This window comes from Pezoporus flaviventris, unplaced genomic scaffold (assembly GCF_033815535.1).
Source record: "Pezoporus flaviventris isolate CSIRO_AGI_PZ_B2104156 unplaced genomic scaffold, CSIRO_AGI_Pfla_v1 ptg000023l, whole genome shotgun sequence".
NCBI classification, from domain to species: Eukaryota; Metazoa; Chordata; class Aves; order Psittaciformes; family Psittacidae; genus Pezoporus; species Pezoporus flaviventris.
Genome location: NW_026892571.1, coordinates 6,933,679 through 6,958,628, shown reverse-complemented (window position 1 = coordinate 6,958,628; position 24,950 = coordinate 6,933,679). Strand labels below are relative to the sequence as shown.

The 24,950-nt window shown below is 52.9% G+C and overlaps 1 protein-coding gene across 5 annotated transcripts in view; it reads left to right on the top strand.

The window, feature by feature from the left end:
• The first annotated feature begins 3,485 nt into the window (after positions 1–3,485).
• Positions 3,486–24,950, top strand: part of NRG2 (neuregulin 2) — a 152,081-nt gene continuing 130,616 nt past the window's right edge. For all 5 annotated transcript variants that reach the window (XM_061456530.1, XM_061456531.1, XM_061456529.1 and 2 more), the window contains exon 1: positions 3,486–3,977. In XM_061456530.1, coding sequence (XP_061312514.1) covers positions 3,548–3,977 — 430 coding nt within the window. In that variant the 5' untranslated portion in view covers positions 3,486–3,547. The remainder of the gene's footprint in view (positions 3,978–24,950) is intronic.

The following is a 24,950-nucleotide window of genomic DNA, read 5'->3' as shown; positions in this document are numbered from 1 at the left end:
TGAGACCAAATGCATAGCAGAAGAGGTCACAAAGATGTGAGAGCTGGTGATGCAGTCACAGTGAAATGGGGATAAGGGTCTCTACTCTGATGAGCAGATACGAGAGCTGCAGGAAATGTATCTAGAAGCAAAGGGTGAGATTTAAGAAGTTCTATTTGGCAAACTGGTTGTGGAGCCCAAAGGTTTTTATTCATCTGCCCATGCAGATAGAATCAGTGCAAATCCCTGACCTGCAACAAGGCACAATGCTTGAGCCCCAACACTGTTGCTCGTCTGAGATCTTTCTAGAAAGCTTTGAAAAGAGAGGTAGTGGATGTGCCATCCCTTGAGACATTCCAGGCCAGGCTGGACATGGTCCTGAGCAACCGGATCTAGTTGAAGATGTCCCTGCTCATTGCAGGAGGGTTGGACTAGATGAGCTTTGAAGGTCTCTTCAAACCCAAACTACGATTCTATGGTGATGCATGGTACAGCCCAGAGGCAAAGGATCCTGATCACTGCCTATGCCACCAGGCAATGCTAAGCCTGGGAGGGAAATGTTAGGGAAGGATGTGACTCAGTATCACCAGCCCATGGGCATGCTAGATGTAAGCCATCACTCTTCCCTGTGCACTTTCCCATCAACAAAACCATAGCACCTCCTGCCTGGCTTTTCTGCCCTCACTGGGTAATGGTCAACCTTGTCCCTGCACACTTTGAGCTATCTCCCTGTGCATCCCCATCATCCCCCAGGAAACACAGCCTCCAGCCCTGGAGTATGAATTAGGACCTTCTCCCTCCAGCTGTCTCTTTGAGATCCGTAGCGAACGCAAGCATGACTTGCAGGCAAGCATAAACCACCTGAAAGCAGCACGTTGAAGAAGTTCTTTGGCCCCTTGCTGGTCTTCTCCCTAATAAACAGAACTTCTCCTAGAGCCCACAAAACCTGCTGTAGGGCCAGGGCACGACAGGCAGCGTGAGAGAAGGGATCCCTCCCATCTAAGTGGCATTTGGAAATCCCAGCTGGAGGTTGGGTTGAGGTGGGACTTTCCAGCTAGAAAGACATTGACAGACTAGAATGAGAGCTGCAGAGGTCAGGGGATGGAGGTTAGGAGATCTGGGAAAAGCCTCATTGAGCTGGCTTTGTTCAGCTTGGAGAGCAGGAGGTTTTGGAGCTGCTGGTGGCCATCTCAGAGAGGTGGTAGAGGGGCAGAGGTGGGCAAGACATGACAGGCACAAGCTGAAGCACAGGAATTTCCATTAGGGATAAGGAGAAGCATTTTTCACCATGAAGGTGGTCAAAATTGGAAGAAGTTCACCAGGGAGGTTCAAGCCTGTGTTAGGCATGACCTGGAGCGAGCTACCCCAGCTGGCCCTGCTATGAGCAGGGGCTTGGACCACACACCTCCTGAGGTTCCTTGCCAACCTTAGTTAGCCTGTTACTCTGTGAACAGGGTCAAGTCTTTGCAAGGCAATTGAAGAGTATGTTATTTAGGCTTTATTCTCTGAAACCAGTGTTCAGATTGGGCTGGTAACTGCACCCAGGCCTTGCCTTATTCATTTCATGTGCCAAAATACCCAAGGACCTACAGAAAAGAATGATTTTCCATTTATATGGGAGAAGCAGCAGGGAATGGTAAAAGAAATTCAAGCATCTCTGGTGATGAAGACTAGTTGTCTTCACAAGAGCTAGGCTGAACAGAAGGAAAAATACTGCTACAAGGAGATGTGGCCAGTGCCTTTTTATGAGGCCAAGTGTCCTTGACTCCAAAATGCCCCAGAGACAAAGAAACCCCTCACTTTTCAGGACTGCCCCATAGGCTTCACAGGTGTTTTGTGCTGAATTTCTCTCAGTGATTGAACCACTGTGGTCCCACTGGGATTTCAACCTGCAAGCAGGGAGAGGACAAGGATTAGCAACTCAAATGCCTGGGAATTAAACCATCTTTTCTGGTGAGAGGCAGGGTAGAGTAGGAGAGCTCCAGATCCAGTCATGCTGTCCAGTATCTCCTTCCCTCTAAGGCAGAACCTGTGTTGCTGTCTGAGCAGTGTTAGGGATAGGGGAATTTCCACAAGGATTTGTGTCAAAAACAGAGGGAGGTCAGGTGGTTTCCCTGCTCCTTCAAGCAGCTTCCTGAATCCAAAAGACTGTCCTTCCATCTGCCACTGGAAACACTCCTGGTCCCTTCTGCCTCCACCTGTGTTCCTCTGCAGTTTTGCACTGTCACCAAACAGGGCAGGAGAGAAAGCTTTCAAAAACATCTGAAAACAGCCACAGAGAATCAGAGTCAGCGAGAGAAAAAGCACACAAGAAATGCTCCCCAAGCCTTGCCGTTAACACACTGTGCTGCTTGTGAAGCATCAAGGTCCTGCAATGGCAGAGCTGCTCAGAGAGCTGTTATCCCCCTTGGAGAGGAGGAAAAGCAGCTAGCTGGCAGTGCCTGTGCTGGGCACAGAGCTCTGCTCCCTTCCCATTTTTCCTGATGATTCTGGCTGCACTGTGTTAAATGGGATCTTGCCTTCTGTGTTCCTCTGCTCTCCCTGATGCACTCCAAGAGCTGGTGCTTTTGGGGTGTGCTGAGGGATTCTCTTGAGGCTGTAAAGCCACTGGGGCAGGAGCCGTGTCCCTGCTTCCAGTCTGTGCTCCAGCCCTCTGCCTCAGGCTGAGCCCGGCATTCTGCCTCCAGGTCACCTCCACCGCGGTGGGACTATGGCCCCTCCCTGCCAACGCAAATCCTGTGCAACAACAACTGTGAAGTCCTCTGCTGTTAATTTAGCACCTCAGATCCCTTCCACACCGTAGCATCTGGGCGGTGAGGCTTTGTGAGTACAGATGCTTCAGGATCAGCTTGGAAAAATAAATTGAAATAAGCCACTTTTTGGAGATTAAACTGACTCCTCCTGGAAACCACTGCAGGGGAAGAGCACTTGTTTATTAAAAAGAGACAGCAGGCATCAGGGCATGAAAGGAGGCTTTGTCTCCTCAGCTATTACCTTACTCCATTTGTCTCTGGGTTAATGTCTTCTCTTCTTCAGGTGCACAGGGGATCTCAGGCACAAATCTCCCCGCTCCATAAAAACATCGGGAAAATAGGACCCCCCCCCCCCCCCCCGGCTCCTTGGCCCTGCAAATCACGCACCTGCAGCCTCCCCCAAAAGCGTGCCTTTTTGATGGCATCTTGGACAGGCGACTGGGGGCCTGGCGAGGGGCTGGCTCCACGGCTGAGATGGAGACAGCACGATCTGCCTCCATCCCCGGGACCCCCAACCCTTCAGGAGGCGGGATGCAGGGATGCAGGGATCCCCTTTGCTGCAGCGGGCATCCCCGAGGCGGGGGGAGTCCCGGGCGGGGAATCACCGTTTTAGGGGGCAGGTGGGGGTCAGCATCCCGGAGGAAGGGGCGGCGGTGAGCGCATCCCACCTCCCTCGCTCGGAGGAGGATCCGCGCCGCTCCGCGTCGTGCCGCTCCGCGTCGTGCCGCTCCGCTCCGCCCCGCCGCGCCCGCCGCGCCGCAGCCCCGCAGCCCGGCCGCCGCAGGGCCGGCGGGGAGCGAGCGGTAGCCGGCGGCATGAGGCGCGACCCGGCGCCCGGCTTCTCCATGCTGCTCTTCGGCGTTTCCCTCGCCTGCTACTCGCCCAGCCTCAAGTCGGTGCAGGACCAGGCGTACACGGCGGCGGTGGTGCTGGAGGGCAAGGTGCAGTCCGTGGGCCCCCCCGCCGGCGGCGGCAATGACAGCCGCGGAGCCGCCGGTGCTGCCGGGGGGGTTTTGGTCAAGGTTCTCGACCTGTGGCCCCTCAACAGCGGCGGGCTGCAGCGGGAGCAGCTCATCAGCGTGGGCTCCAAGGCTCCCTGCTTCAAAGTGAAGCGCAACCACCGCTACATCTTCTTCCTGGAGCCCACCGAGGAGCCGCTCGTTTTCCGCACCGCCTTCGCCCCGCTCGACACCAGCGGCAAGAACCTCAAGCGGGACGTGGCGCGGATCCTCTGCGCCGACTGCGGTACGGGCCGCGCCGCGGCGGCAGGGGGGCGGCGGCCGGGGGACGCGCGGGAGCGGCGGCGGGGAGCTGCCGCGGGGCGACGGGTCCCTACCCCCGGGGCTGAAGAGGGGTGCCCGGCCATCACCCCCCGCCTCACCGCCGGCCGGCACCGGGAGCCGAGCCTGCACCGGAGACCGATGCGCTCCACCGGGCCCGGCCACTACGGCCGCGCTCTTCCCCCGGGCTCCCGGCTCAAGGTCCTGCCCCGGTCCCCCGGCGCCGTGCCAGTAGCGCAGCCCCGAGCCCCGGGGACAGGCCCACAGCCCGGCTGCCTCTGCGCCCGGGGCCGCCGGCTGTCCTTCGGGCGGTAGCGCGCTGGAGCCCTCGTTCTCGGCGCTTTTCCAGCGCCCCCCGCCCCGGGTGCCGTTTTCCCCTGTTCGCCCGGGTGAGGGCAGGCGGCTCCAGGTCGGGAGAGCCGGAACCGGCGTGCGGTGGTGGCTCTGCTCGCTCTGCGCGCATCGGTGCTGCCTGATGTGCTCCCCGCCCCGGGGCATGTTTACTGATGAGGAGAGGGGCCGTTTTGCGGGGTTGCAGGGCCGGGGGCTGATGCTGGCTCTCGAGGTGTGCCCTAAGTGCCGGGAAGTTTTTCCTCCTTCAAAATAACGGCCTCGCGGTGTGAAGTTGGGGGTTTCTTTTGTTCGTTCAGTGCGTTTAGATGTCTCCTGACAACGCACTGGCGCTGCTCTCCTGTTGTGTGCATGCTGTGTTCTGATCCTCCACCACCTCCGTGAACGCGATTATGAAATGACTTCCACCGGGAAGCGTTACTCTTTTTGCGCCTGGATTTCCCGTGCTGTCCTCCGGCAGGGCGAATACCTGCGATGGGCTGGGCTGTGGGGGACCGGGCAAAGACAATGACTGCATTTTCCCAGGGTTAGGATCTGAGCTGACAGAAATGCCAGGCTGGCCCTTGGTCCAGCTTGAACGCTCAGATACTGTGTCACAGAATCCGGAGAAGGCCGGTGTTAACCCGGGCAGTTCCAAGTGCTGCGCCATGCCATCAGAAATGGATCTGAATCTCTCGTTTTCGGTGGATTATGAGGATATGACCCATCCCTGGCAGTATTCAAAGGCAGGCTGGATGGAGCTTGGAGCAACCTGCTCTAGTGGAAGGTGTCCCTGCCCATGGCAGGGGGTTGGAGCGGGATGAGCTCTAAGTCCTTTCCAACCCAAACCAGTCTGTGATTCTGTTATTCTATGATATACAGGGCATATCTCCAGGGAATCCAGGTCCCCCAGTCAATGACAGCACGCTGTACTTCCTCATCAGGTTAATTGGCCTTTTGCCTCATTAAAAGCAAAGGGCCTCATCAAGTTATACTTAGCTCTGTAATGAACACACGAGTGTTGTGGTTGTTGTGTTAGTAACTAGGTGTTTCTGGAGTGAATACTTTGCCATCAGGACTGCTGACCCCAGATTTTGAAAACCGGACCTGTCTCTTCTTCTAGTTATCCAAAAGATAAATTTAGAAGATGTGTTTCCTGGGAGAAAGGTGGAACCTTGCGTATCATAATATGTTGTTGAGGAAAATGGGCTTGGACTGCATACGAGAAAACTAATTTGGAAGAAACTAATTTCATGTGCATCTGTATGTGGGCCATCGTGAACATAATTTGTGAAGTAGCTGTTGCAGAGTTACAAAAAGGGGAAATGGGGGAATTTCTTGGTTCTGTGGTCTCATCATCTGATGAAACCACAGCAAATGGCACGTGGCTTTTATTGTTTGAGTTTTTTAAGCAAGGATTTCGAACGCGCACATCTCTCAGCAGCAGGGTATGACTTTAAGAGGAACAGAGGCTGCTCCATTGCTTCCTGGATCAGGCCCAAAGTGTTAACATGTAGGTTGATGTAACAACAAGTTAAGGGATGTCATTGTGCCTGTGACACCCTCTTGGAGCTGATGCTTTTGTCTCTATATTTTTGATGGTCTGAGGAGGGTTCTGGGCTGAGGGGCTCTTGCAGGTTGTTGGGAGCATTGTCTCAGCAGGGCTCTGTGGCAGAAGGAAAATAAGAGCTGGTGGTTGGGAACTGTCATAACTGTGGTTTGGTTCAGTGATGAAGATGAAACAGGAGCCTCAGCCTGCTGAACTTGTGGTTCCCTGAGCACTCCATGCTCTCGGTTCAGCTGAGAGGTGACTGCTGAAGGTGACATTCCTGGCAGGAAGTTCTGATTCATAGCACCCAAGCTGATGGAAAGGGAGACTGGGAAACCAGGCCATAGTTGCCCTCTTGCTCCTTTGTTTCTGCTGGGAGGGGAGATCTGGAGGGGTACAGGTGGCTGAGTACAACTCCAGAGTTGGGAGGGGGTGAAGTGTGCAGGCATGATGTGCACTCTGAGGCACAGCCAGGCTGCAGCCTTGTAAGGGATACTATGAAGTCAGGGAGCCAGGTGATGGGTGGACTTCTGGGTGGATGGAGAGGGACCTCATAGCTCTGATCACTCCAGTCCCCCCACTCCCAAAGATGGAGGCCTCGCAGGACCATCTTCTCCCTACTCTGGCTCCGTGCCTGTGTCTGTTTTCAGTGATTCATCCCCTTCTCACAGGCTAAGATGCTGCGTGTCCTCTGCTCTCACTGCTTGTCGAGTTCAGGATGCGTGGCAGGATTAGGTGTGTGGTCAGCGCATCTCTGTGTCTGTCTCTCCAAGGAACAGTTTCTGCTGCTTTCACAGCTTGTTTGGAGGAGAGAAAGAGGGTGGTGATGCTCTGCATGGGATCCAGAACCTCGCTGGGCAGTCTGGAAGGCTGGAGGAGAGGCAAAGGCAGCATGGAAAGTGGGATGCAGAACAGGAAAACCAGTCTGTGCAGCTGTCCTATGCCGGTACTGCCTGGGCCACTTTGTGTCTGCCCCCCTGTGCTGAGATCCAGGCAGGAAGATTCCCACTTTGGCCAGCTCACTGCTGCTGAGGAGGCTTGGGAGTCTGGAACTTCCCTACCTGCCACATCCCGAGGCAACTCTGCCCAGCCATGGCATCCTGCTGGCACACAGGGAGCATCTGGGCCCTGGGACTAGGACCCTGTGGGTCTCACCTCCCACTTGCCCATCTTAAAACCTCTTCTGCACTGGGAGTATTACTGTTTTTTTTTCCTTACTGTTATATAATGATGCCTGTTATTGCTTTTCCTGTCTCTTTTCTTTACGTCTTTTAGCTCCCTAATTTTGGATTGTCTTTTATCTCTTTTGTGCCTACATGCACAGATCAAGGTGGAAGAAACAAGTGCAAGACATGGTGCTGGCTCTCACTGGTGGGGTGGCTGTGTGATATCTGGTATCCCTGCTGGGGGTCCTCCTGATTTGAGTCCAGAAAGGGAGTTATGGTCCTGACCCTCCTGGTCTTTCGAAGTTGCTTTTATCATCGTCTGCTCTCCGTGAGTCCATGTTTCCTGTGTGGAACAGATACTTGCACATGTTTTCTATACAGGAGGGGCTCTCACTGGTGTGGATTTAACCTCTTTGGGCTTTGATTTCTGCTTTCACAGAGATGCAAATATCTTCTTGCCTCCATATGCAGGAAGTTGTAAAGTAGCTTTGATTAGAACTTGTGCATCTCCTGGAGCACCTCACTGAAAACGCTGCGCAGTTCCAGGATGAAGTATGCGACCTGCCTGTAGGATTAGCTAAGCTTAGTCTGGGCATGTAATCTGCTGGTGGCAGATCCCCGGGAGGATTTGCAGGCAGAGGACCTGTTGTTGCAGCAGGTACTTCTTGGGAGATGAGGCGTTGGGGTTTGTTTCAGTCAGAAGGTGCTGTGCCCTTGGTGGGATCTAAGAACATGCTGGGGCTATGGCATTGGACCCAGTGGCCATGAGATGTTTGGGCTTGTTTGTCTGTTGATTCTGGGAGGGAGGTTGCTTACAGCTGGCCTGTGAGGGAAGGAGGGAGGCCTGATTTGAAGTGCCCACTGGAAAATACAGCCCTCTGGAAGACGGTGTAGGTGTTGCTGCCTGAAATAGCACTGGCAACTTTGAACCAGCAGCTCATGCAGAAATATCCCTCTCCTCTGCCCTACACACCACCGGGCTTGCTCCAAGCCAGGCAGGCACAGGGGAAGGGTGTGTGTGGGCTCCAGCCACCCGTGCTGGTGCTCTCCCTTCATCCCAGGACAGCTGTGGAGCAGGGACCAGCAAAGCTGGGTTTTCTCACGTGCCACCCTGCTAATTGGAGATGTCTGAAGCTGTTTCTCACCACCTTCAGAAAATCACACTTCCTTAGGTTCACAGAAGAGTGAAAACTGGCTTCCTTCTTGCTTTGAGTTTCTGCAGATGGGGAGCAAGTGGTCACTTTGCTGCAGAAAGCTTTTACCCCTTGCAGGGGTGGCACACATCTGTACCTGAAACAACAGAAGTTGTCCACTCCCAGGCACATGTTGTGCATGGAGCAAAGCCTGGCTAATTTCTCAGTTCCTTTCAGCAATGTTTGACTAAATAAAGCATCTCCCCAAGGATCTCTATGAGTAAGAAGAGATGAAAAAGGCTTCTGTGTGATCCCAGCAGTGCCGATTTTTATATATAGGGCCTCCCCATGCACAGCCTCTGGACAGCAGCTGCCGCTCGGTTGCTGTCTTTGTGCTCTGCTAGCTAATAACCCTTAGATATGGTGCCTAAAACATAATGTCCTTTCCAAATTAGAGGCAACACCTTGGCTTGGATTTAGATCTGGATCAGAAATTGGCACATGCTTGGGAGCATGGAGACAATAAACATCGTCAGGCAAAAAGGAGCCATGCTCTCCCACAGCAGGGCTCCCCACTTAGTTTGGGCTGTGTTAAGGCAAAATGCACAGTGGTCACCAGGGCCTTAAGCCTTAAAGCAGGCTCAGGGGAGACCTTATAACAGTCTTCCAATACCTAAAAGGGACTGTCAAGAAATCTGGAGAGACTTTTTAGAAGGGCCTATAGGGATAGGGCGAGGGGGACTGTCTTTACACTGACAGAGGGGAGATTGAGATGAGACAGTAGGAAGAAGTTCTTTATTATAAAGGTATAGTGAGGCCCTGGCACAGGTTGCCCAGAGATGCTGTGGTTGCCCCCATCTACTGCAAAGTCCTGCAAGGGATCACCTGTAAGTTGGGTGCTTGGATGCTGGGGCTGAGGATTCCTCTCCCAGCAGCATCTGATGGGTTTGCCAGTTCCCATGAGCAGTGTGTCATCCCATGAGGAGCAGCTGCTGCTTTGACACTAGATACTGGTGCTGGAGTTGCCTTGTCTCCGTTTCTGCTCCTGAGCTATGGTGTGACACTGCTGAGAGTTGATGAGAGCTGTACTGCCCGGCGGCAGCAGCGTGTAGGCTTCCCTAGTGAGCTGTGACAGCCTTTGGCAGGCAAGAGTGTGGATGCAAGGGGCAGGGCAGAGGTGAGCGGTGTGTGCTTGGCTAGGAAGAACTGCAGGAGGTTGATTCTTGGTGGGCAGCATGTCTGCGAGGCTGAGAGCCTGTGGTCATCTGGTCGTCTGAGAAATCCTCACTGCAGAGGAGCCCGAGTGATAAAGTGCTGGGAAGTGATAGAGCCTCCTCTGAGCCAGGAGGTGCTGGGGATGTCTGGTAGCTTCTGTCAGTCCTCCTGCACCCGCTGGGTGCAGCAGCATGGTCACTGCTGGTGGGAAGCTGTGCTGTGGGTAGCGAAGATGCCAGTAGATCCTGTTTGATCCAAGGAGGCTGCCGGGATGCGAGCACACCCCCTCTCAAACTGCTGCACCCCTCTTTCATGTCCATGACTGCAGAGGGTCTGCCCTGCTCCCGGGGGGTGCTCTCTGCTCAGTGCCGTGCTCTGTCCGGTGCAGATGGTGGCGGAGCTCAGGCGGGCGCATGCGGCGCGGGGAGCCCCGGAGGAAGCTCATCTCCCTGGCAACTTTGGCAGGCAGGCATCTGCTCGCCTACTGAACGGGGTGCGCAGCAGCCGGGCCCCTAAAGGGTGCCAGCACCTCTCAGCACTTGTCTTAGGTCTGGGGGGGGGGGGGGGTGTGTGGACAGGTCTGCCAACTGCCGGAGGTTGTGGGGACAGCGTTGAGTCTGCAAGGGTAGGCTAAAGATCAAAGGAAGATGAATCACTGCTGCTCCTTCTCTGCCGAATGACCATGCTCCCAGGGCTGGACTGCTGCGGCTCCGTGCTGGTTGGGTGCTGCAAAGCCGGACAGGTCAGTGAAAATGGCTTGCCTTTAATCCCCGCAGTCCAGCTCCATCCTGGGTAGGAGGAGGAAAAGGTTCCCCAGAGCATGAGGTACTAGAGGGGAGCAGATGATTTGCAGCTTAAATGAAAATGATTTGTGTAACTCCAGGCCAGGAAGCCTGGGATGTGGTCAGGTAGTGGGGGATCACCTCTGTGCTCAGAGGATCTGGGGAGTTTTGTATGGAAGTTGCAGCCGACAGTACTGAAGCTGTTCAGAGGAGGAGAGTTCATGTTAGGGAATTAAAAGGAAATGAGCAAATAAGAGATCTGGTGTGTCAAAGGGGGACAGGAGATGCTGCCTTGGAGACCCAGGGCACTGGTGGTCAGCTGAGCAGAGGTTTCTTGTCTCTGCGTTAGGGTCAGCCAGCTCTTGACATTGCTGTCTGATTGCCTGTACCAGGGAATCCTCTATGGTCTTCTTGTCTTGGGGTCTTTACCCCAGCCAATTGCTTCCTTAAGGTATCTCTGCAGTCCAAACCATGACCAAAGGGTGACCTCCTAGAAGTGATCCCCAGCATGAATCAAGGATTGGAACTGGGCTGGACCTCATGGCGGTGGCATGGGCTGAGCGTGATGCTGGTGTGCCACCTTCAGTGGGCTGATGGGAAGAAGTTGTATGCAGAAAAGAGGCCAGAATAGTCCTGGCAAGGAATAGCAAACCAGAGGTATCTGCCTTTCTGCAAAGGATTTATCCCCTTGTCCCTTGTAGCCTGGTTTGGAGCTGAGAGCTATCAGTAGAGAGAGTGTTTTGACAGAGATTGGGCAGACACCCATCAGGAGTGACCCTGGTATGGGTGACCTCCACGCAGGCAGCAAGGTAGCCTGCTCAGAGGATCTGAGACTAGCGACTAGATAGGTACTCAAGTCTGTTCCCACTGTTGTCTGATACTGTAGCCCAGAGATCAGGTGCTTCTGCTCACAGCATCTCTCCCTGGTCAGGGCAGTGCTTCAAGGTCTCTGGGCTGGGACTGGTGGCTGCAGTGGTTCTCACTGGTCCCTCCACCTGCCCCATGCCCCATTTGCAGCAGGACAGTGCCATCCTTTCCTGTCTTCCTGTCACTTACTGTTTGCTGGCCCATGGAGGGCAACTGAGTTCATCCTTTCAGGCTGGAGTGTGTGTCCTGGTTTTGCAGGAACACTTCATAATTGGTGGCCTCCTGGAGGAGAGCTGGCTGCTGTCTCTGGGCACAACATCTCTGTGGGGTGGGACACACATGCTCAGTGAGTGGGGACGTGTCATGCTCTTGACAGTGCCCAGTTCCCATTCTGCTGAGCCCCACTCTCACCCTGTCCTCGTGTGAGGGTATTGCCCTTTGTCCTCTTGAGGAAGTTAAGGATTCTGGGAAAGCCTTCCCAATGGCATCAGGTGTTGGAAATGAGCCTGTGGGATCTATGCGTGGGAGCTGGGCCCTGGGGCTGATGGAGAGCAGATCTTGGATGTGATGGTTTTCTAGGGCAGGTCTGGATGGGCAGTGCAGTGTGTGGTGGCTTGTGAAAATGCTGGGGAGGATGGGAAGGCTTTGCAGAGCCTGTGGAAGGACATGCTGTACTACTTAGTGGGAGAGCTAGTCAGGTCCTGCCAATTTGGGGTCAGAAGGCAGGTATTTGCATTCATTATAATCAATCACTGCTCATCCACTTTTCATAATGGCTCGCTAGTGCTGAAGTGCTGTTCAGGATCCTCTCGGTGGTCTCAGGACAGGCAGATGGCTTGGCAGGAGGGTGGGCATTGGAATTAGGTCTTCGTTCTGGGCTGTCTCAAAGTTGGCAGCAATGCACCAGCCCTGGCTGCTGCGTCTGCTGGAGCCTGTCCCCACCAGACCCTGGCTCCCTGCTGCGGCACCGCTTTAGCTGTGTAGGGTGGGCTGCACTGATGAGGTCAGGATCAGGCACGGCCTCTGTCAATGTAATGTGGCCTTTCCCAGGATGCAGAGGTGCGTGTGTGTGAACACATTCATTAGCCCTGGGAGTATGACATGAAGTGTGAGAGGCCTGTCAGGATGCCTTGCTTGAGGGCTGGATCTTCCTAATGCGACATTGCTTAGTAACTGCAATGATGGGAACTGGTGCCCCTGGCCCCTGTCTGGAGCTGCTTCTGTGGGTGTTCCCATCTTCTCATTTCCACCCCTCTGGTCTTCCTCAGCTTCCCTTCTGCATGGCTTGGTGCAGAAGAGAGGAGGAGTGGGGACTTCTAGGCTCCTCTAGGCTGCTGTCAGCCTCAAGGCAGGCTGGTGGTTGCTGCTGGTAGTCCAGTCATGACCAAGTGGAGCCCAGGTCATCAGAGATGATCCACTGCCATGTGGGGCCTCATCCACCTCTGTCCCTGCTGAGAGAAGGAGCTGTCTGCTCATCCTGGCTGCTGCACTGTCTCTTGTGCTGCTGGCCCTGTGCTCAGATGGGAGCTGCCTGGTTGGGCTGGTACAACCTTGGGCAGTTGCACATGTATGTCCTGTGCTGGAATGAAGTGGAGATTCCTGTCCTGGCGGGATCTGGTGTGGTGGGGTGTTACCTGCTGGCTTTAAAGAGACCTGGAAACCCTTTCTTACAGTGCTGGAGAGCCTGAGTCCCACAGACACGTCCCCAAATCTGCAGAGCTGAGGCAGCAAGAAGGAGCTGGAGGAGTTTCCCTGCCAGGTCCTTCCTGCGGCTCCTGGCTTGACTTGGCACACTCCATATACATGGCAGGAGGAGGCAGTGCGCATTCCAGCCCTGTTCCTCCAGCCTATGGCACTGCTTCTGGGCCCCAAGCAGATGAGGCAAATATCAAATGGGTGTCCCACCACCCCAGTGCTGCCCTGATCTTGAACACTCCCAGAGAGATGCCTTGATGCCAGGAAATGGGGATGCAGCTGGTGTGGAGGTCTGTGGTACAGAGGGGTCTCTCTTCTCTCACACTTTCTTCCTAGGCTGGTGATTTAATTTGGTCTTCCTGGCATAGGGGACACAGATGCTGGGTCTGTAGGGTCTGTAGGATGACTGCTGTTTCTTGGATGCTCAGCTGCAGCAGCAACTGCAGGCCATGGCAAAAGCTGTGGGAGCCCCAGGCCTGATGATGCCCTAGAGCCCAAATGGCCTCACAGGCGGCAAGGAGGGGAAAACCTAGATGAGGTGTTCTGGTGAGTTTGGGGGATCAGATGCAGGTGAGATACTGGGAAAGACCTGAGGTTTTGGGGCACTGGGTAGGATATGGCAGTAGATGTAGGATGAGTTGAATGGAAACTTGGAATTCTTTTATACCTACAAGCACTAAGGTGATGGGAAGCAGCAGGAATGAGGTAACCCAAAGAAGGTCCCTTTTTCCACAGTGCCTTACTGCAGAGTCTGCTGGAGCCACAGGGAAGAAGGATCCCAGAGGATCCCAGAGGCCATGCCTGTGTGTACAGTGTGGTTGGAGTGCACTTGCTGGTTCTGCATTTCCCCAGATGCCTCATTGCCAGAAGGAGTGGGGAGAGGCACCGTAGGAAGCTGAGGCAGTGCTGTGGTTATAGCCCCAAGAGGGTGTTGCTCTGCAGGGAGGCAATGACATGTTTCCTTATCTATCGATCCTTAATTCCTCTGTGGAGCCTCATCTCCATTGCCTGGAACATGCTCCAGAGAAGGAGCTTTGTGGAGTATCTAAGCCCACTTCTAGCATCCAGGCATTCAGCACACAAAGCCAGCCACGTGGTGGTTTGAGCCCTGTCTCTGTGCTGCTGTGCTGGGTGCATGCACTGTAGAGAGGGGTGTGAGTGTGGCTTCACACTCTGGAGGGAACCGATGCAGGCAAGAGGGTTGTGCTTGGAGATTTGGTTCAGTTCCCATCTGTGCCACTGACAGTAGGAAAGCTGCTTAGCATCCCCACACTGATTCCCTGCCTGGCAAGCAGGAAGTATGCTGCTTTGCATGCTTTGCTAGGGAGCAGGTAGTGTGCTGGGTTCATACCAGTGTATCAGTGTCTGTAATCAGCAGAAATGGTGACAAAACCCTTCTTGCCTCCAGTGCCTTCCGCTGATGGACCTCAGTGGCAAGGGACCTGCCTGGTACTGGGCAGCAACATGTGGACTCTCCTTTGGTGGCCATCTAACTGTGAGCATTTCGCAGCCAAGCTCCACTCACAGCAAAGGTGTTAGATCCAGAGACATAAACTTGTGGTCCCCAAACCTGTCTCTGATCGGCAGAGCCAACCTCCATCTGCACTAGGGAGTTATGACATGTGAAGAGATGATTTCTGTCAGTTCATTGACATGCAAGCTTGTGACATCCAGGCTGTTTTACTGGTGCTCACAACCAGCTGGGTGTGCTGGGGGCAAGCGCAGATCCCCAAGGGCACTCGATGGTGCATGGTGGTGTGGAGAGAGGGTTTCCCAAGCTGTTAGAAGGCTCAGCAGCTTTGTGTTTCACGCTGTGATGGAAGGATGCTCGGGTGAGTCTGAGCAGCTGGTCTGATGCTTACAAACTTCTTCAAATCTACAGCTGCTGCACAGAGCTGAGAGATCAGGGTTGTGTTTCTTGGCTTGAAATGACCCTGAGAGTGGCCATCAGGGCCCATTCCCCAGCTCTTGGGGATGCTGTGTGTCAGTAAATGTGACTGGAGGTGATGTAAACCCAGACAGGCAGGGTCTGTGTGCATGTTTACTTCTGCAGACTCTTCCTGGTGAGAGGAAAGACAACTGCACTCTCTGCCTGTGCTGAGACAGCTAATCTGGGAGCCCTCCTGCCTCGGGTTGCAGACGGTTGCAGGCCTCTCCTTCCTTCCCAGGCACTGCAGCCTGAATTGCCTTCTGCTCCATGACATCAGCGCAAAAGCACAGAGACCAGAGCTGTCACACCAGGACAGTGCAGGTGCAAGGAACCGGAGGAAATCCTGTTGATACACCTATAGAAAAGCCAACTTAATTTGCCAAGAAAGCCCATGCTGTCACTGTGATCAGACTGGGAACTGTGGATAAAGCTATGGCCATTGCAGGAAGGAGGCTCTGCACAGTTCTTTGAGCAGGACAGGAAATACCTTCCCGTGGTGAACTTTGGCTGATGGCTGATGGCTGATGGGACGAGCAAATCTCGTATTTATACCTTAAAGCATCCAGGAGAGGAGCTGGTAACTGCCAGATCATACAGATGTGAAGAAGCTTGTTCAGCCTGGAGAAGAGAAGGCTCAGGAAAGACATTATAAGTTTTCCAATACCTAAAAGGGTGTCGTGGTTTAGAAAGCTATAGAAGGGGTTTTGACAAGGGCCTGCAGGGACAGGGCAAGGAGGAATGGCTTTCCCCCTTTCTGTGATTCTAAGGTTCTGACTTCAGAATGGCAGATAGGCACATTGGAAGGTGCCATTAGACCTTTTGAAACCTTCCTGCTGGGAGAATGGCTGTGGTTTTCCTGCAGTGGCTGGTGCCAAGGCAGCCCTGAGTGGCTGCAGTACTGCAGCTGCCTATTGCTGTTTTGGGTATTGGTTGGCTGCATGGGATGTGATTGTGAGATGCTGGTGCTGAGCGCTGGGCCACCTTTGCCTGCAGGAGCTCCTGTGGCTGGAGGTGGCTCCTCAAGTTATGGTGCTGGGCAGCTCTGCAGCTTGAGAGAGGTCTTGTTCTGTCCTTTGCTCCTGACGCATAGGGACATGTATGGCTGTGTGTGCTCTTGTGTGGGTCGGGGTCTGAGACAGGTCACTCAGCCCCTGTCCCTGCACAGATCCCTTCAGGGCTTGTGTCCGGGAGGAGGGATGCTGAGGCTTTGTGGATAAGGCTGATCTCCATCTGTGATGTTCCCTTATGTTGCACAAGATTCACTGACAGCATCGTGTGAACCTCCTGGGAAGGGATGCAGCGTTTCTTTTCCCACCGTCTCTTTTGTAATTCAGTGCCCTTTCCCATCACTCTGCCTTCAGGGAGTTTCCCACCCATTGCACTTGCCTGGGGATCGGGCTGTGTCCCAGAGCCAGGAGAACAGCACTAGCCCGTCTCTGGGCAGGCAATAAAGTGCTTGGCACTTCCCTTCCCATGGGGTGCCAGGTTAAACCTGACCTGAAGCACAGCACAGATGAGCTCTGCCAAGCCTCTGATTCTGGCCCAAAGAAGCTGCAGAGTGCTTTAACTCAAGTATTTATTAAGCAGACTGGTCCAGGGGCCTTTCCGAAGGTCCCAGCAGATCTGCTCTGTCTCCTTCGGGCTGAGGGTGTGAGGAGTGGGGTCAGTGATACCCCATCAGGCAGCAGCTCCTGCAGCTCTGATGCCTGCTGTTTCCAGAGGCTCAGGTCCCCTGGACACTGCACCCTGGCAGCCAGATTTGAGGAGGGAAGAGTGGTCCTGGTGATGGGCAGTGCCTGCATGGGGGAACCATGCCCTGGGCTCCTATTAAAAACTAAGTTTAGCAACCTGTCAGGCAAATGATGCTCCCAGGAGAGTTGTCAGGTGGGTGGGAAGGGGGTGAGTGTGGAGCCTGTGGGAAACGCACCCATGTCCCTGCAGCAGAAACCTGCCCAGCAGTGGGGACTGGAGGTTTGGAGATCTTTGCTCTAACAGAAACACACGTTCCAGCAAGTAAGGCTAAGTACAGGATTAGACGTGAAGCACTTTTATGCTGGGCTAAATTCATCTTCTGTTGGAGAGCAGGGGAATGACATACATGGGGCAATCTCCTGGGTGCAGTATCTCAGGGAATCCCTCCTCCTTGAATTCCTACTTTCATGGCAGATATTCTTCAAAATAATGGGATTTTTTCTCTCCTCTGTGTAATGGATGACATGGAAAACCCTTCTGCAAGGAAATAATTCTGCCTGTCACAGTGGCTTTCACTTGGCAGTGTTGAATTTCCTTCCATGCTGCTGTTGTCTTTCTCTTTTCCCCTTCTCCTCTCCTCCCTCCCACATACACTCTTCTCTATTGTACATCCTCAGCTTTCAGAGCAATAATTGCAGCTGAGCTAAGAAAACCCGAACATGTTTTTAATGATGGCTTTGGCTCCTTTTTCTGCAGTGTTCTCTGAGACTGCACCCTGTTTAAAACCTTGAAGGTGTTTCAATGACCTTTTTTTCCATTTAGACCAATTTTTAAGGGAAATTTCCTGAAATTCAGTATTCAGATAAGAAGTGGGAATATGCAATTGTCTGGTGACATGAAATATACAGAATGTGCAGGCCGGCCCTACCTCCCGGGAAGGACTCACAGCATCCCTTCTGGTGCTGGGGAGGGGGGAGGTACTTAATGGAAAAAATACCTTGGGGACAACCTGGGGAACAGAGAAGCCACCACCAGTTACAACTCAACAATGCTGCACAACTGCTATTCTGCCTCGAGCAGTCTTGCTTAGGGCAAAGTGGAGGACCCTTGTTCAGCCTGGAGAAGAGAAGACTCTGGGCAGACCTTAGAGCAGCTCCCAGTGCCTAAAGGGGCTACAGGAAACCTGAAGAGGGGCTTTGGACAAGGGCCTGTAGGGACAGGACAGGGGGAATGGCTTTAACCTGCCAGAGGGGAGACTGAGATGAGCTCTTAGGCAGAAGCTCTTCCCTGTGCTGAGGCGCTGGCACAGGGTGCCCAGAGAAGCTGTGGCTGCCCCATCCCTGGCAGTGTTCAAGGCCAGGTTGGACATGGGGGCTTGGAGCAAGCTGCTCTAGTGGAAGGTGTCCCTGCCCGTGGCAGGGGTTGGAACTGGATGAGCTTTAAGATCCCTTCCAGCCCAAACCATTCTATAAATCTATGATTCTACATTGAGTACTGCACTGAGATACTCAGCAGCATGTGTGCTGTGTGCCAGAAGCTGCACGCTGCATGCACGGTTGTTTATGGCAGGGACGCGAGGCAGCTTTGCCACTACCTGTTCCTAAACCATTTGTAGTTCCACCTGGCCACTTACCCAGCCTGCAGGGAGGCAGGAACCGTGCCTCCTGCCTGTGGATGTGGGACATTTCCCTCCCCTCCCCCTGCAATGAGATGCTTGCAGAGCAAAGCTTGCAGCAAGCCAGGCATCACTTGCACTCCATCAGACGTGGGTGTCTATAAAAATCCTCTCTGGGGTTGCGATTGGGTGGGTTGGCTGAGCCACGTGGTCTCTCGTAAGGCCTGTGTTGCTGAGCAAGTGGCATCCCACTTATTTTTGGCACTAATAGTCTTTAGTTAATACATAAATTCAGCTTAAATTCTGGATGGAAGATAAATCCCAAGTGGAGACTCTGCTAATAAGACGACAGACGCTTTGGGGAGCCTGGGACACCTGGCGGCGAAGCGGTCGTGGCTGCTGAGATGTGAGAGCAGCAACGTGCACAAGCACAAGGTCCTTAAAAGTTACCATGAGTTGTGTGGCCAGATTACAGAGGCATTAGACACATGGCCAAGGTGAGCTCTAGCTGGAACTGCTGGAGCTGAACTCATTGCAGCCAATGCCCCAGTGGGATCGCCAGTCCCATGCTGGCATGGTGAGAAAAGGGAGTTGAAGCATCAGTTTAGGTCTAACCACTGCAAAACACTCCTCTGACAGCCTGCCTAAAGGCAAGGCTGGTCTGAGGTCCTTTCTTGCTAACTCGCTGACAGTCACCCCATAGTGCTTCCCCACATTCCCCAAATCCCCAGAGAACTCCAGATTTGAGTGTGCTGAGGGCTGCATCCGAATGCCTGCATTTTTCACTGCATGTGTGCCTGTGAGCCTGGTTGGGGAAACCCAGCCATGGTGGCCAAGCCATGGAGAGTGTGAGACACTGCAGCTCTGACCTCCTCCAAGGGCTGGTGCTGTTACCTGAAGGAGGCTCTGGCTGGGAGAGGACGTCTCAGCAGCCTCTCAGAAGGTTTTGTGGCACCACGCTCTCCAGTGCTGTGCCATGGGAAGGTGTCCTGGTGACCAGGCTACAAACCCTATGGCTAATGGATGGATGAGGTCCTGCTTGTCGCCTCTTGACAGGGTCTTCATTAGGTTCTCAAGAATTTCAACTCTTCCCAGAGTTGGTAAGGGATTGGAGGTTAGCCAGGGTTTAGAAGAACACCAGTTCTTGCCGGTCTGTCCTCTGGCATGCCTCACCTTATGCACAAGGTCTGCCCCTGCGTGCTCAACATATTAACCCTTGTCAGGCAGCAGGCAGAATTTTATTTAGACTTTAGATCTTTCTGAGGAGGTTCAGGTCTCTCAGTCATAGTCAGAATCAATGGTACAGCACCAGCGTCATAAAGCAGGGACAGTCTGAGGTAATTTCTTTCCTCAAGTTCCTTGCTGTGGATTTCCATTAGACCCTGCTTCTTTCCTCTGCAGTTCCCACCCAAAAGAGTGTCAAGGAAAGGCTCAATTGTTTTGCTTTTGTGGGCAGTGTTTTGCAGTCATATTGTTTTCCCATGTTCTTGTTACAGGGAAGAGGGGACTCATTCTGGATCCCCTTGGGGCTGTATTTGTTACTGTAGTGAAAGCCCCGGCTAGTGTTATCAGTGGGTATCCCTGACTCACAACACAAGGTAGCGGAGTCTCAGCTGCAGCCTGTGGGTAAGCTGTAACAACCCGGAGGCTCTGTGTCAGAGCTGTAGGTGGATGCAGCTACTCTTCTCTCTGATCCCCCACGTCTGTGTATCTGTGTTCTCATCTGGGACCTGCCTTGAAGACACATCATGCTGCAGTGGAAGCTGCAGCACGAGATGAGGTGGGTGCGGCCATGCGGTGCTGCTCTCCTGGAGCAGGGACCTTGGGGAAGGAACTGTGTGTATGTCCGTGTGTTTGTGCCAGAGGCTTCCTTTGGAGACAGCAATGATCAGTGCAGGAGATTGGTAGGGAGGAGAAATCCCAGCATCTTCCTACCCAGTATCCAGCAAATAACCTCTTGGGATTGGTCGTTGCTAAGTGCGGTGCTGTCCAATGAGTGAAGAGTGGTCCAGGCATGGGCCGGGACATCCCGGCTGGGACTTGCAGTCGGGCTGTGGCTGTGTCCAGAGTGGATAAGCCATGGCAAAAGAGAGCAATACACTGGAATGAGCATTTCACATGCAGTGGGGAGTCCCAGCTGCCTGAGGCTGCAGAGATTCAGCCCTGCTCAGGGACTGTGTCCCAGCCCTCTCCCTCAGCTGCTTCTTCCCCCAGTGCTTCACATCCCCGCTGTCCTTCTGGCCTCTTTGTACTTCAGGTGCCTCCTGAAGGCCCCTGAACACAGGCCTCATGTGCCTTAAGCCATTGTCCTGCATGATGCCCGTGCTCATCAGGAAAGCTCCCTGCCTCTGTTCTGCACCAGGCAGGGGGGAGCTGAGAGTGAGCCAGTGCTCAACAGCAAAAGCCCAACAACTGTCTCAATGGAACAGCAGTTTTAATAAGACAGAATAAGTAGTATATATATATATATATATATATAGTGAGTAAATCTTAAATCCCTTCAGATGCTGGGCACCCTGTGTTTGAGCAGCAGCATCAGACAGATCCTGGACAGGTTTATCCCATGGTTCAGAGCAGATTGCATTCATGTAGAGAAGCTCTCCCCTTTGGTCATTAGAGACATTCTATGATTTTCTTAAAGGAAAACAGCTGTATTCCTAGACGTTCCCATGGGAAGTCCTTGCTATGGTTTGGGAAAGGCAGGGCTCCTCCACTGCAATGAGCCAGTGGAGCTTTCCTTGTGGCTCAGGGATCTGTGCAACCTGGCCCAGCCTGAAGAACACTCTGCACCCAGAGCAGTGCAGGTATGAGGGTACTTGGGTTGCAGATGAATCACCAGCTCCTCGATGCACAGCTGTCTCCTGGTCACTGTCAATCCACTCCTGCTGCTGAAGCACCCCTGAAATATGGGGTGCCTTTCTCCAAGTGCCCCTGGTCACCCTGTTGGTGCAGCTGGGTGCTGCAGGCTCCAGCCCAGCGTGATCCTGTGTTTGCCCATCACCAAACTTGGGGCTTGCCACATAGCTTGGCCTTGTCCTGGCCTCAGTCTCAGCACCACAGTTGTGTAATGCAGAAGTAGAAGCCGTGGGGTCTGTGTCCCCTGTCCCAGCTGCGGAGCTGTCGTGCACTGGCATCGTTCCCTCATGCACAATAGGGGATTGAGTGGGGAAGGCTAAAAACACCCTGTTGGGTGGAAAACCTTTCCTTGCTGCTATCCCCAGGGGTGTTTGCCAGAGGTCTGCCTGCAGGTGGTCCTGTGCTCTGCTCTGAGCACTGAGAATGTCTCTGCTCTGCTTCCTGCTGCTTTTCAGGCAGGATCTTTGGGAGGAGATCATAGGAGGGAAGAGGACAGCACATGTGAGGAAGTAGCAGAAAGAGAAGTGTAGGAGAGCTGGTGGAGATGTGGTGGGGAAACACATGTGAACCCCTTGAGTATCTTATTTATGCAAATGACTCCCCCTGATCCCACAGAATGGTCAGCCAGGCAGTGGCTCCCCTCAAGGTCATGAAGCAAAGGTTCCCTTGGAGGAAGGGCTGAAGCTACTGCAGTCCTAGTGTGCTTCTGGGCATCTTTGGCCAAGTGCAGTGCAAAAGGTCCTTTGCTTCTCCATGCAGGCTCCACTGAAGACTTGTGTCCAGCACAGACTCTGACAAAGCTCCAAGGTGACAGAGCAATTTGTCAGTTGCCTTGTCAGATGCTGAGGCGTTGTTCCACTGAGTAAGGATTTTAGGTTGCGATGTACATTCAGATACACATTTAAGTGTCAGCTCCAGCTGGCTGTTGTTCTCCTGCTGTTGCGAGGGATGGGCTGACCTGCGTTTTAGTTGGTCTACTGATTTTTTTAATGCTTTATTTGCTGGAGATAAAACAGAGGCAAGAATTCGGCTGCCCAGTTCCTTGTTTCTCTTGCCTGCAGCACATGTGGTTCACAGCACTGTGTGAAGATGGGGAAAACTTGGCTCTCCTTTACCACTTGGTGCTGGACATCTCTTGCCGTGGCTCATCTCTAAATCCCTTGGCTGCATTGCTGTGAGACTGTTCTCTGTCACAAGTACCAACATGCAGCCTGTGTCCATGGTATTGAACACAACCACTGAAAACGGGTTACTTATAGGGAAGCTCTTGAACTGTGACCAGGCATTGTTTTATCCCAGATAAAACAGTGTCAAGTAGTCTGCATCAGCATGAAAGTGCAGATGCTCATGTTATCCTCATGCAGTTTAATATACTGATATTGCTATATTTTAATGTCTGGTTTTCGAGAGATCACAGCTAATAGCAGCAGCAAGACTCCATGGTGCTCAGTGATGTAACACCTTAGCCTTAGGACTTGGGTGAACATTGTTTAATGGTCAACCCTTGCTGTCTTGTTGTGCTTGTAATCCAGCAAAAGCCCCAGCATTCAGAAGTATTCTTTTGGGAAGGCAAGGGCAGCCCAACTGGGATGGCTGTCTCAGAAGGAGCGTTTGTCAAACTGCGCTCTTCTAATCCTGTCATAGGACATGAGGGGTGCTGGGAAGGAGCAACAGCTCCTACCACCACCACTCTTCTGAGCTTCCTGGAAGAGGTGTGGGAAGGCTGTGGAAACTTCAGGCTGGGTCTGCTCACTGCTCTTCATGGCACAGGGCTGCAGGAGGATGGGAAGCCATGGCAGGTCAAGGTGCATGGAAAGGTTTTCATAAGATGACTTCTCTATGGTGAAGGCCTTCAGAGTCCTTCCCTTCAGGAGAAGCATCCCTGGGAGGGACCAAGCTCTGCCAGTGGGCTCTGCAGAAGGAATGGTGGCCAAGACAAAGCAGGAACCTAAACTTGCCTTTGGTGGTGCTAAGAACTGCCCCCGGGCAGGAGCTGGTTCTCCATTGCGTTCAACAAGCTCTTTGGAGCTCACAACTGGAACATGCTGTCCTAGAAAACTGTGTGTGTTAGTCCCAGAGTCTCAAAGGCTCTCACTACCAGTCACAGGAAAGTGGGACAGGAGAGACCTGGTGACAGCTCTGACATGGTGCCAGCTTGGCTGAGGAGGAAGTGACGAAGTCAGCCAGATCCCATGGAGTTGCTGGTCTGAGCATGACGTGGCTTTTCCCCATGGGCTTGGAAAAACATGGAAGGGAAACCAAGATACAGAGGATGTTAGGTATCTTCTAACAAAGTAACTCTAAACACAGTCCTTTCCTTGGCAGCAGCCAGGTGTTGCATGAAATTTTTGTTGTGTAATGAGGTACTTAAAAACTTTTTACATACAGATGAGCTCTTAGGCAGAAGTTCTTCCCTGTGAGGGTGCTGAGGCGCTGGCACAGGGTGCCCAGAGAAGCTGTGGCTGCCCCATCCCTGGCAGTGTTCAAGGCCAGGCTGGACACAGGGGCTTGGAGCAAGCTGCTCTAGTGGAAGGTGTCCCTGCCCGTGGCAGGGGTTGGAGCTGGGTGAGCTTTAAGGTCCCTTCCAACACAAACCAATCTGGGATTCTATGACCAAAATTTTTACAGAACCTAATTAAGGACCTATTAAGTGAAAGCATCACCCGTGTCATAATGAAGGTTAATAGGCAGGAACCATTACTAATGGTGGGCCATGATGGTCTTATGAAATGATCCACATCAGCTCTAACCTCCTTAGTGTGCAGCCTGTTCTTGCCACAGCATTGTGGATAAATCTCCCTGTGTTGAGATATTCAGCTGCAACACAGCTACCACTTTGCATTGAAAGGGACTCTTAGATTAAAATATAATTAGAAATAATAATGCGTTCCCTTGCATTCGTTTCTAATGGCACAGCTGATGAGTTGAAGTCAGGCAACGTTTAGAAATCAAGTGCACTTGTCCTTGTTTTCATTCCAGCCTCTGGTACTCCCTCATCTTCCAGTTCGGAGGAGGTGAGAGAAGCTGTCAGCTTTGGTGCTGTCCTGTTAGTTCCCTGCTGGTTCCTGGCTTCTGCAGAGCTGGCTGGGCATGCTGGTGCGGGATCTCCTGGGGCCCCAGTTGCATCTAAAGAAACCAGACTGGGATGTAGGAGCAGCCTGGGAACAAGTCTGGGGCCATCTACAAGTCCTGTTCTTATTCTGCATGCTGAAACAACCAGGATACATTTAGGTTGTTACATACATCCCTGACTCCTCCGATTATTAAAGGATTATTTAAGTCTTACAAATAAAAGCAGCCCTTCAGCAATTTGGATGGTGTATTTATGCACAGTACTGTTCATTCCATCACTTTTAGCCCACCTCTACTTTGGCAGAGCTGACACCAAGAAACCAAGGCTTTCTTTTTTGGTTTGCCGCAGAAAATGGTTGGGCATGCAGATCTCTGTTTTGTGGTCATGCCTGGGTACTCACTCATGTGCAGACCCCAGAAATATATATATTTTAATAATCATAAGCTATGTCTCCATGGAAAACTGCTGACACTTTCCTTCTAAAACTGTGGTTTTTGTTCCTTGTGTGATTCTAAAGAACTTCCCATGGGATTGTTTTCCAGGGGCAGGGAAGCCAATGACAGGCAGCTGTAACTGTGCAGCACTAAGAGCTTGCTGTGACTTCCAGTTGATTCCTTGCATACCTGCCATACAAAGTGGTCTTTTCTGTCTTGATCTCCAGGGTGTAGAGATATCCATGCAGCGTTGCTAATGAGTGGCTTGGTAAAAGACAGTGCTCAGATAAGTTGTGACAGCAGTGGGTCTGGGCACTTCCGACAAGGCTGTAGTGACAGAGAACGGCTTTGACCTGCCAGAGAGGAGATTGAGATGAGCTCTGAGGCAGAAGCTGTTCCCTGCGAGGGTGCTGAGGCGCTGGCACAGGGTGCCCAGAGAAGCTGTGGCTGCCCCATCCCTGGCAGTGTTCAAGGCCAGGTTGGACACAGGGGCTTGGAGCAAGCTGCTCTAGTGGAAGGTGTCCCTGCCTGTGGCAGGGGGTTGGAACTGGGAACTTTAAGGTCCCTTCCAACACAAACTATTCTATGATTCTATGATCTG